At 36.6% G+C, this 11,970-nt stretch overlaps 1 protein-coding gene across 4 annotated transcripts in view; it reads right to left on the bottom strand.

The window, feature by feature from the left end:
- Positions 1–1,139: 1,139 nt before the first annotated feature.
- Positions 1,140–11,970, bottom strand: part of RC3H1 (ring finger and CCCH-type domains 1) — a 62,911-nt gene continuing 52,080 nt past the window's right edge. For 2 of the 4 annotated variants that reach the window (XM_011962351.1, XM_011962349.1), the window contains exons 18-19: positions 11,218–11,333; positions 1,140–8,852 (exon numbers count right to left, since the gene is read on the bottom strand). In XM_011962351.1, coding sequence (XP_011817741.1) covers positions 8,702–8,852; positions 11,218–11,333 — 267 coding nt within the window. In that variant the 3' untranslated portion in view covers positions 1,140–8,701. Of the gene's footprint in view, positions 8,856–11,217; positions 11,334–11,970 lie in introns of all 4 variants that reach the window. The other 2 variants (XM_011962350.1, XM_011962348.1) reach the window with 1 other exon arrangement.

Here is an 11,970-nt window from a genome sequence, read left to right on the forward strand (position 1 = left end):
ACAAGGCATGAGCCACCGTGCGTGGCTGCATTATTTACTTTTTAAAAAGATTTTAGTTCCTACTTTAAAGGAAATTGCAGCTATTGTCAGTTTTGCATCTTTATTTTTAAAAATGGATGTTTTCTTACATAATCATGTTTTACACTGAACAAAAATGCCATTCCTTGGTATCATCTAATGCCCAATACATAATAAAATTTTCCTGTATACAAAAGTCTTTGTATATTCGGTTTGCTAAAATCACCCATGCTGCATTTCTGTATTTCTTATATTTCTTTTAATCTAGAATAATAGAGTCTCATTCCATTGCCCAGGCTGGTGTAGTGGTGCAATGAAGCATCACAGCTCATTGTAGCTTTGATCTCCTGGACTCAAGCAATCCTCCTGCCTCAGCCTCCTGAGTAGCTGGGACTACACACGAGCCACCACACCAAACCTCCTCCCTTTTCTTCTTCATGCCATCGAGGTGTTGACTAACATATGATCTCTATTAGACAAACTTACTTATATCCACTAACTGCGAGGAATGACTAATGGGTGGGATTTCAGGACAATCAGGAGAAGTCAGTAAGAATGGAAAGACAAGGCTGGGAATAGTAATAGTAGTTCATGCCTATAATCTCAGCATTTTGGGAGGCTGAGGCAGGCAGATCGCTTGACATCAGGAGTTCGAGACCAGCCTGGCCAACATGGTGAAACCCCAACTCTACTAAAAACATAAAAATTAGCTGGGCATGGTGGTGCAGGCCTATATTCTCAGCTACTTGGGAGGCTGAGGCAGGAGAATTGCTTGAACCCAGGAGGCAGAGGCTGCAGTGAGCTGAGATGCCGCCCCTGCACTCCAGCTTGGGCAACAGAGCAAGACTACATTGAAAAAAAAAAAAAAATGGAAAGACAAAAAAACATTTTGCATCAGGAAGTTACCATGGCAAGTAAAGACGGTCCTAATTTTCAGAGAAGCCATAAAAACCAAGACATTGGATGTTAGCCATGGAGTCTCACTGAGTTGATGCTAGTGTCTCAGAACCACTGCCCTCACTCCTAATGTGCAATAACTGTGTGACAGATGAAGGAATGTGACGATAGTTTAAGATTGGACTAATTCCTGTGATGTCCACAAACTGGCTACTCCAAGTATGTGTTTGCTCATGCAGATTAGCCATTTCTTTATTTTTCACCTAAAAAAACCCCTCCATTAAAGAGGTGTAAGAAAGTAATCTCAAGATTAGAGTAAGATGGCTCAGACTCATTCACAAAAAAGAATACACACATTCCTCATTAATTTATCATTTAATATAAATGCTGACAGAAAGCAGATAAAGACCTTGTAGACACTTTCATATATTTACAATCCAAAAGGTGAATCACCTCCTTCTACTTGTTAAAATAAATCCTTTTATCTGCAACTCATGGGAGCCTTAAACACTAATTAGGAGCAACATGAGGCTGAGTCAGTTTCCAAGGTAATAAAGAAAGGAAATAGCATTTTAACAAAATGGGCATCTTTGATATAAACATGCAAACAAATAATACAAAATTAAAAAAAATGGCCCTAGTACTCTCAAAAATCAGCAACAAGTGGGAACATGTACTTATTTAGACCCAGAGTTCTGCTGCCCTAAACATCTTCCTACTATTTCTTTTTTTCCACCACACTTGTTTTGAAAGCTGCTTAAAAATCAGAAATATTAAACAGATTAAAAACAAGAGAAAAACAGTCTATTTCAAATAGGGTTCTTCTTCCTACTCCAAAAGAACTCTCAGGAGATAAGGTCTTCAAATAAGACTTCACAGTTTGCCATATCCTAAGGAATTATTCACAGCTTGTGAAATTCCAATCCATTTGTCTTCACCATTCCAACCTATTTGTCTTCACTTCTGTAAGCTGGAAACACTTGGAAAAAGTAAAATTTCACAAAATTCAGCAATTATAAAATTAGCTGTCACTTTAAGGCTCAATTTTTTTTTTTTTTCCCCCAAACAGGTGGGTGGAGGCAGGCAAGAAAGAATAGGGAGCTGCGGCAATAAAAAACAAAAAATGCAAGAAAACTTTAAAAAATGGTATGTCTACCACTGATTTATAAGGAGATTTAAATTCTATCCAAAATTGTAAGTGATTTCATAAAGTCACTTATAACCTGACTCAAATCTCATGGGCTCCTTTATTAACCAAGATTATTTTTGTCTTGTTAAATAGACCTCTGCAGGGCACAATCACTTACAATCAATACGATTGGTAAATTACACAAGCTCTATCCCAAGCAAATATGCACCAATGTTAAAAAGTTATTTTTTTTTAAAAAAACAAAATAAAACAAAATAAAATCCACCCAAAAAGGTGATAATGACTGCAGAATGTCTCGGGGAGACTGGTATGAGCCTAAAGACCAAATTACCATAGTCAGAGAAAAAGGGCAGAAGGGGTGACAAGGGAAGAGACCACACACACAAAGAGGAATCTCAAAACTGGAAAATGTTTAAGTGGGTGAAAGGTTTTGTTCATTACCTTAATTCACTTTTTCCATTGTTCTTGTACCCAAAAGTCATAGATTAATCATAAAGAAAGATAATGAGCCTCGTGGACTAATTAATTAAAAACAAAAAAAAGGTTCCTTTTATTCCCAGGAAGCAGGAAGAGGAAAAAGGATGAACAGGGGAGAAGTGTGAAAATTTAGGCCAATGATCCATCTGGAAAAAATAATTCTCAGGACAGTGTCTTAGTTGAATAGAGGATGTAAAAACAATAAGCAAAAGCTAAATGCTTTTAAATCAGAGAACTATTTTATGGGGTAGTTCAGATATTATGAGAATGACAGCCAATCACTGGAGAAAGATTACACAAATAAATGGTGATTACGAAAAAAAAAAAAAAAAACAGGCAAAAAATAATAATAATAATAAAGCAACCAATTATTCACCCAATAGTTTGTTTCCAATCTTTTTCTTGACCCTTTCATACATTCACTGGGGTGGGGGACCACCTGACAGTTTCCAGTTATAAGATGACTCTGCGTGTACAACCTAAAATGGATGCCAAAGACTTGTGAGCTCTGTCTGCTTAGAGTTAGAACAGAAACAAAAACAAATCTGAAACAGTAAGACCTCAATACAAGAAAACAAGTCACCTTATCTAGTATAAAATAAACATTAGGATAACAAACTCCACAGGATTTTATTTTTCTAAACACACATTTTTGGACACAATATTATCTTGAGGTTTAAGTTCTTCCCCCTTATTGTGCCTTATTTTCTTGTGAAAATAAAGTTTGTTCTCTAGGGATGTTTTGTTCAGGGACAAAGTTTAGGAGAGTTCAGTGTTTGGCTGAAAATCCAGAGGCTCTGAAAACAAGGATTCCAGTGGTGAGGTAAATCCCTTTATTACAAAAGGATTTCAAAGGGCTCTTTACCCACTTTGTTCAGTGCAGTATTGAAAACATACCTATTAGGAATAGATTATTAAATGGTGTTACTTATTCCTGGTGGTGACAGTCTTATTCTTTATTAACACTATAGCTAGTATTACTTATCAATTATAATCTATTACTTGTGAAAAGATCTTTAGTGAACACAGAAATAAAATCTTAAAAATTAAAATCTTAAGATTTACTTGCTACAATTAATAGTACCTTTTGACAAAAACAGCTTTCTTTTTGAAGTGGCTCAGAAAAGCTAAATTGAGAAAATGTTTAATAGTAACTATAATCAACCTACAACTCCCAATAAGTCATTTCAGCAGGAAAATTTCATAAACCTGAGCTGAAGCAACAAATAAACATAAAAATCATAGCTGTCCCAGGCAGAAAGGTATGAATGTGGATCAGCAAATGGGCACTCAGGTAAAATGATGACAGTAGTAGATTGCTTGCTTGTTCAGGTGCTAATGATGAAAATAAAATTTGCTTTAGTTTAGTAGCTCTAAAGGATAGGCAGATTTTTCAGGGAAAGAGATCACCTTGCAACACTGTAACCATATCACCAATTAAAAATTTAACACATTTAGACTCTTTTTAGGGGGAAAAATCTAAGTAAACACTGCAGTTAATTTCCAGGTAGATTATTAATCTCTCCTAAAAAGTAACTGGGCCATTCCTTTCAATGACATATAAATCGTTACAGGTGCTTTTTACAGATAGATTTTACAAATAAAACCTTTACTCAATTACTTAAAACGAGCAAAAAGAGAGTAGAAAAACGGCGAGACTGCTACCCACCATGATTTGCATATAAGTGACAGCAACTGAATACTTCTTTACTGAGACGGATCCTTTTTTTTAGTGAAAATACTTTTTCTTGAATTTTAACAATGTACTGACTATAGTTTTTTCTCACCAGTCACATACTCTAGAATTCCTTTACCCAGACCCATGACTTGACCACAGTGATAGCAGAAGCTGGGGTGGGCACAAATGCTTATACACAACATTATAAAAGATGACATTCACTGGCTTAGAGAAACTGATGAATTTTCATTACTTTTACGTCTTATAAGGCTAGCTAACTTTAACAGTTAACTTTAGATAAATCTACTTACACAGTACAACCAACTCACAAATACTTAAAAGGTTTCATGATCAAAATGGCTACTACTTCCCCCAAAACCAAAACAGAGTAAAACACAAGTCTTTGGCTCTCCTTTAAAGAAAACAGCAGGTTACCATTCTTAACCAGACCTTTGTTTGCCTACCAGTAGGGCAAATACCACATTTGTGCATCACTGAGTAATAACACCATTAGAAAAGGCAACTTCACAGAAGTTATTGGCTAAGCGAATTCATTTGAATGCTCTGTTTTGAGGCAGCAAACTGTCACTTTTGCAGATTGGGGAGGGCAGTGGGTAAGTCAAGGGGAAATTACAGGGTGGAAAAAGGTCAAGAAAAAAAAAAAGACATTTACGGAAAAATGTGAACTTTGAGCTCCATCCCTGAAGAACTCTGGAAAGTCTGATGGAGTTATATACTCAAAGTAGCAAATGAGAATCATACCAATGTTCTTTTAGGCAAAAGAAATACATGGGAAAGAATAGAAGGGAAGGGAAATAAGATGGGAGAAAGGAATCACCAACATTAATGCTGTACCAAACAGCTTTTTAAATACATTCTGAGTAGTTGAATATTTGTAGTTGGCATTAGGAACAGTGTCTTATCAATATCTAGAATAATATTACTAGAAATCTAGCTATCTCTTCTTTTAATTAGAAAAGTAATAAGGAATGGATCTTTGGTCACTTCAGCCTCTGTAAATTATCTAAGACAGGATAGTTACTGGACTTATCTTGTGACAAAATTATATATAAATTAGGCAAAAGAGCTACATATAAACCAGAAATGGAATCTAGATGTCTCATTCTCACTTCTTCTACCCTTTTCTAGAGACTCCTTGAAAAAACAGTATGTCAAAGTACTTTTATATTTCTCACTATAAATAAAATTCCCTTACCTATATATGAGTGAACAAAATGCTTATTACTCCTACCTTAACCCATTCAAAATTGTTCATCTCAGATATCCAATTTTTGCTTTTGAATTTAGTGAAATACAAATACAGTAATATTTAGAAGAAATTAATATTGTAATAAGTAGAAAACATAGAAACTGTATTTCCTATCTGGTTTCATCTTTGTCTCTGAAAAAACAAAATAAAAAAAATTAATACCTCTTAGATTTTGATTTTTAAAAAGTAGTTACAGAGTCAAGCAGTTATGCCCAAATATGCCATTTGTCCTTACAGGCTCATGATATCACAGAGAAAAGGAAAAGGGAAAAAAAAAAAAAAAAATTTGGGAGTGTTAGTGAATTCCTAAAACCGCTGATGAGCACTAGGAAAACTGCAAGATTTTCCATTAAGTAAGGTGGAATGACCAATTTAAAATACATTATAGGCACAATGGGACAATATACCATTCTTCTGCCTTTCTACTCAACCAGATTAGCTCTAGAGTGTAGGACCGTGGAGGGGTACAGCTCGAATTCAGGTTACAATTAAAGAGATTTTTTTCCCCCAAATGAAAATACATGAAAAGAGAAAGATATTATTTTAAGTCAAGTTTATACAGTGACTTTTCTGGTTTTCTTCAGAACAGGAATACTGAATAAATTAATCCCTGCTCCTGCGTACTTCACAGAATCAAAAAGGTGAAAGCCAAGAACAAGTGTATTTAAAGGAAATAAGAACAACAGAAATTGAGTTACTAAGGGGTTTCAAATGATATCCAAAAGGAATCTTTACTTTTATTCTAAACTTCAACGAAAGTTAATACCTCCAAATGATCTTCTAATACAAGAATCATTTTGAATTCCAAAGTGAATCAACTGCTTCTAAAATTTAGGATGATCTGACATATCCAAAGGAGAAGATCGGTCCAAATCTGCCTATAAGAAGGCTGTAGTACAAAAATTAGCTGGACGTGGTGGCGCACGCCTGTATTCCTAGCTACTAGGGAGGCTGAGGCAAGAGAATCACTTGAATCTGGGAGGCGGAGGTTGCAGTGAGCCGAGATCGACCCACTGCACTCCAGCCTGGTGACAGAAGGAGATTCCCTCTCAAAAAAAAAAGAAAAAAAAAAAGGTTGGAGGCCAATAATATTGCCTTTTACAGTTATGCAGAGAAATCAAAAATCTTGGGACTCTGTCAGACATACAAAAGTTTCTTTCCTTCTCCCAATGAACAACAGGCATTTAAAGTGGAAATGTAAAAGGGTTTTACGTAAAAGTCAAAAAGCAAACAGAAGCCAAAAAAAAAAAAAGCAAAAGCATATATATATATATTTTTTTAAGGAAGAAAAATGTATAAGAAAATTGAAAAAAAAAAAAAGCCTCACCTTCATTCAGTGCTTCTACCACCTCCCAATCGGTCAATTTATCGCAACAGCTGCGCTCATGCGAAAAAATCCTTAAAACATACCCAATATATATACAGATATAACTATGTATATATGTATATATATAATATATATAAATTTTTATTTAAATAAAAAAGAAAGCTCGAATCCCAAGCCAATATGTGTATATCAAATCCTTGACCAGCCAGGTCTGTAGGGCATAATCAAATTCAATGTGAAATAGTATATAAACACGGTGCCTTGACTGGGCAAATTAAATAATTGCTACTCAAAAGAGTGTTCTGTTTGGACTCTCCTACTGGTAGGCAATGGAGGACTGTATTACCCTTCCCACCCCCACCACCCATTTGTTTAAGTTAACAGTATGATGGACACAGAGTTTAGACTGAGGTTGTTATGACCTCAGCAGGAGTTAAGGGTTAAGAAAATAAGAAATAAGAAAAATATAAACTCTCGTTTTTACCCAACCAAAGCAATGTAGTAACTTATTACATAACCAGTGCTTTCTAATTTAGTAGTAAAATCCAGAAAGGGAAACTGAAAAAATCAGGCAAATAGATGAATGGAGAGGGCGACTATATCAAACAGTCCCCACTAAACATGTTTTACAGGGTCTTAGTTAAGCACAGACACATGGCATCAGAATATGTGCAGCAGAATAATAGTAAAAAAAATTCCTTACTCTTTTCAACATTTTCATGAAGAAACATTTTCAACATTGGACAGCTAAGCCTATGAAAAATGACTTCAAACTATTTCCTACCTACTTATACTAATGATTCTGAGTAACAAGTGATCAATTCATAAACTATCCTTAAGACTCAATCAGTTTACAAGTAAAACAAAAACACCCATTGAAGTAATGTGGTTCTATTCATTTTAAGTTCAAATCAAATGTTGCAGTTTTAAAATGTGGTTGATTGTCCTGGTTTTTGAGCATCCTATGATTTCAGCAAAAGTTTAATTTGAAAAGCACTGCTTCAAATTTCCAACCATGAGTTGAATGCAGGTGAATCACCAAACATGTATTTTCAGTGCTAACAAGTTATAGTTAATTCTTAATCAACATTTAAATCTAATTAAATACTGACTCAGCTTTCTCATTATATTCAGAAAATGCAAATGATCCTTAATATGAAAATGAGGACTTCAAAAGCTGGTAATTCTCTTTGAAAAGTTGAAAATAAAAACAAGAAATAAAACCCTCCCAAACAAAAAATTTCAATGTCAAGAAAAACATACCTATCCAGTGAAGCTAGTGATTTAGAAAGGGATAAAGAATTCCAAATAACAGCTCTGGGAAAAGTTGGTTTGCTGCACATTTTCTAATAACTCAGTCTAGTACTGTCTGTTTCTCAAGCACCACAGAATTCTCTGAAAGCTGATGTTTTTGGTCTGTTTTAAGTTTACGGGGTGGTGAGAATTGATAAGGATTGGGGGTAAGGAATTATACAAATTATACACTGGGTATGTAATACCAAAATACAAGAAAACCTACTTCATTAAGATCATACAATTAATCAAACAGAGTGTATATATAATATCTTTTTTTTTTTAAAGCCCTGGATCCAAGGCGTCCAAAGTTATTAAAATAAAGTTCATTCACAGAACAAAAACAAATTTAATCTGAATTGCTTGCAGATACTGCTAATTTTCTTTTTCTTTAAATTAAAAAAATGCATTAATGTGAACTATGTGCAGGGTTTGTTTTTAGTAGTGGTGTTTGTGCACATTGCCTCTGGTGAATTTCCTGGATTTCTCTGACCGCTCTTAAGAGAAACAGTTTAGAAGTTATGCGTTCTCCTACCCCTATGCCCGACAAACTGATTAGGAGCAGAAGATAAAAGTAGGACTCCTCATATTTTAAGGAGCAGAACTGGGAGTAACTCCTGATCTCTGGGAGTCATTGTTATCCCCTCCTCCCTCAGGGTCCTCTGATAGGTTCAGAGAGCTGGTCTTGTTTGATAGGAGGCTGATATTCTCTTGTGTCAAGGCTGATCCATTTGGTACATCACTGCTGACATTTTAAAATTTTGAAAAAGGAGAGAGAGAAAAATGATTAGTACAAAAATATCAATAGGGGATATCATTTAGCATGATAAAAAATATATAAATGGCTTCCAAATTTTAATCTACAGCCCCTTATCCATGTTTTAGCACAGGGTTGGCAAACTAAAGCTAGCCAGGTGCGTATTTTTTTTTCAAGTGTGTATTTTTGTAACTAAAGTTTTATTGGGATACAGCCTGCTCATTTGTTTAGCATATTATCCACTGCTTTCAAACCATAGAGAAGAGTTGAGAATTGTGACAAAAACTGTAAGGCCCATATCTTAAAATACTACTTGGCCTTTAAGAAAAGTACTTATCCCTGATTTAGCAGGTTTGCTACTATAAAAAATAATTTTGAGCTCATGTCTATAATCTTAGCACTTTCAGAGGCCAAAGCAGGCAGATCACTTGAGCTCAGGAGTTGGAGACCAGCCTGGCCAACATGGTGAAACCCTGTCTCTACTAAAAACACAAAAATTGGCCTGGTGGTGCGTGCCTGTAAAAACCTACTTGGGAGGCAGAGGCACAAGAATTGCTTGAACCTGAGAGGCAGAGGTTTCAATGAGCCAAGATCGCACCACTACACTCCAGCCTTAGTGATAGAATGAGATTTTGTCAAAAAAAAAAAAAAAAGCCAGGTGCAGTGGCTCATGCCTGTAATCCTAGCACTTTGGGAGGCTGAGGCAGGTGGATCACAAGGTCAGGAGTTTGAGACCAGCCTGGCTAAGACAGTGAAACCCTGTCTCTATTAAAAATGCAAAAACTAGCCAGGTGTGGTGGCACGCGCCTGTAGTCCCAGCTACTCAGGTGGCTGAGGCAGGAGACTCGCTTAAACCCAGGAGGCGGAAGTTGCAGTGAGCCGAGACCATGCCATTGCACTCTAGCCTGGGTGACACAGTAGACTCTGTCTCAAAAAAAAAACTGAATCCAAGATAATGTATGAATTAAAAAGTCAAAATCCAGGCCTGAAAGCATTAGAAATTTTTGTTATATATCGTCAGGGGGGCAACTTAGGACTACGTATTCAAAAGCCTCAAAATATCCTCAGAAAATAATTTAAGATATGCAAACAAAGCATTAATTGTAATACTGTTTATTGTAGGGATGTTCGTGGTAGTTGATATGTATCTTTTCATATCTGCAGAATATTGGATAACATAGGACAGACTGAATTAAAAACCAAGGAGGTGGAGTGCTGGGTTTGTAAAACTAGCAAGAGGCTAAATGCCCACACACTTTAAAAAGACCGGAAAGAGCCAGGTGTGGTGGCTCATACCTGTAATCCCAGCACTTTGGGAGGCCAAAGCAGGTGGATCACCTGAGGTCAGGAGTTCAAGACCAGCCTGACCAACATGGAGAAACCCTCTCTCTACTAAAAATACAAAATTAGCCAGGCGTAGTGGTGCATGCCTGTAATCCCAGCTACTTGGGAGGCTGAGGCAGGAGAATTGCTTGAACCCGGGAGGCAGAAGTTGTGGTGAGCCGAGATCCTGCCACTGCACTCCAGTCTAGGCAACAAGAGCGAAGCTCTATCTCAAAAAAAGAAAAAAAAAAAGACTGGAAAGATAATATAATACCCCAAAATGTTAACAAGAGTCATCTCTGAATATTGGAATTACAGGCAATTTAAAAATTTGCCCTGTTCTAAAATTTTCGATTTCCTAAAGCTTATTTTTTTATAACATATTTAAGATGGGGGGGTGACTTTATTTTTTTTTACATTGAGCATATAGTACTTTTACAATGTAAAGATACAAGGCTATCTTCGAAATAGATTTAAAAACAAGGGGAAGATGGAAACATAACCAGAAATTTTCCTTTGTTAGGTATTAATAGATAATTCAACCTTGGATCTAAGTTTTGTAACTCCAGATTTATGCAAAAATATTCTTTTTTTTTTTTTTTGAGACTGAGTCTCACTCTGTTGCCAGGCTGGAGTACAGTGGCACAATCTTGGCTCACTGCAACCTCCCCCTCCCAGGTTCAAGTGATCCTCCTGCCTCAGCATCCCGAGTAACTGGGACTACAGGCATGGGCCCCCATGCCGAGCTAATCTTTGCATTTTTAGTAGAGACGGGGTTTCACCATGCTGGCCAGGATGGTCTCGATCTCTTGACCTCGTGATTCGCCCGCCTCAGCCTCCCAAAGTGCTGGGATTACAGGTGTGAGCCACTGCGCCTGGCCGCAAAAATATTCTTAATATACACAGAATAATGATATTTTAAGAATCAAATTATGTTTATGAGGGTACTTCTGATATGACTGGATAATATAATAATTTTTCTTTTGTGTGTAATTTAATATGGCTACGAAAATCTCCTTTTCTTTACCTGAATGTCAATGTAAGGTCCTCAGCCGGAACCTTGTTTTGTGGTTCTGGTTGTCCATTTTCGGCTTGTTTACTTGTATTCAGTTTGCTTTTCATGTCCAGAGAACACTGGTTTTCCTTTGAAAGAGGAAATAAAATCAGTTATCGTCTATTTAATGGTGTTAATGGGAGAGACCACATTACAGATAATACAAAGTGATGATCCAGAAATCATATTTAATTTTGTAAAATAACCAAAGAAACTGGTTGACTAAAAGAGTGTCATACATAAAAACATAACAGAATACAACCCACTTGCTCACTAACCAAGCTGGACAAAAAGAGAGACAATGCCTCAAGCTAACGTGAAAAAAAATTTCACAGAAAAAAACGGTAACCTAGAAAGGCGGCCAGGCATGGTGGCTCACCCCTGTAATACCAGCAGTTTGGAGGCTGAGGCAGGTGGACTGCCTGAGGTCAGTTCCAGACCAGACTGGCCAACATGGCACAACCCCATCTCTAGTAAAAATACAAAAATCAGCCGGGTGTGGTGGTGCACGCCTGTAATCCCAGCTACTCAGAAGCTTGAGACAGGAGAATCATTTGAATCCAGAAGATGGAGGTCGCAGTGAGCTGAGGTTGTACTACTGCACTCCCCCACTGGGTGACAGAGTGAGACTCCCTCTCAAAAAAAGAAAAAAAAAAAAAGGCTGGGTGTGGTGGCTCACACCAGTAATCCCAACACTTTGGGAGGCTGAGGTGGGCATATCACCTG

This window comes from Colobus angolensis, unplaced genomic scaffold (genome assembly GCF_000951035.1).
Source record: "Colobus angolensis palliatus isolate OR3802 unplaced genomic scaffold, Cang.pa_1.0 Scaffold59, whole genome shotgun sequence".
Taxonomy (NCBI): domain Eukaryota; kingdom Metazoa; phylum Chordata; class Mammalia; order Primates; family Cercopithecidae; genus Colobus; species Colobus angolensis.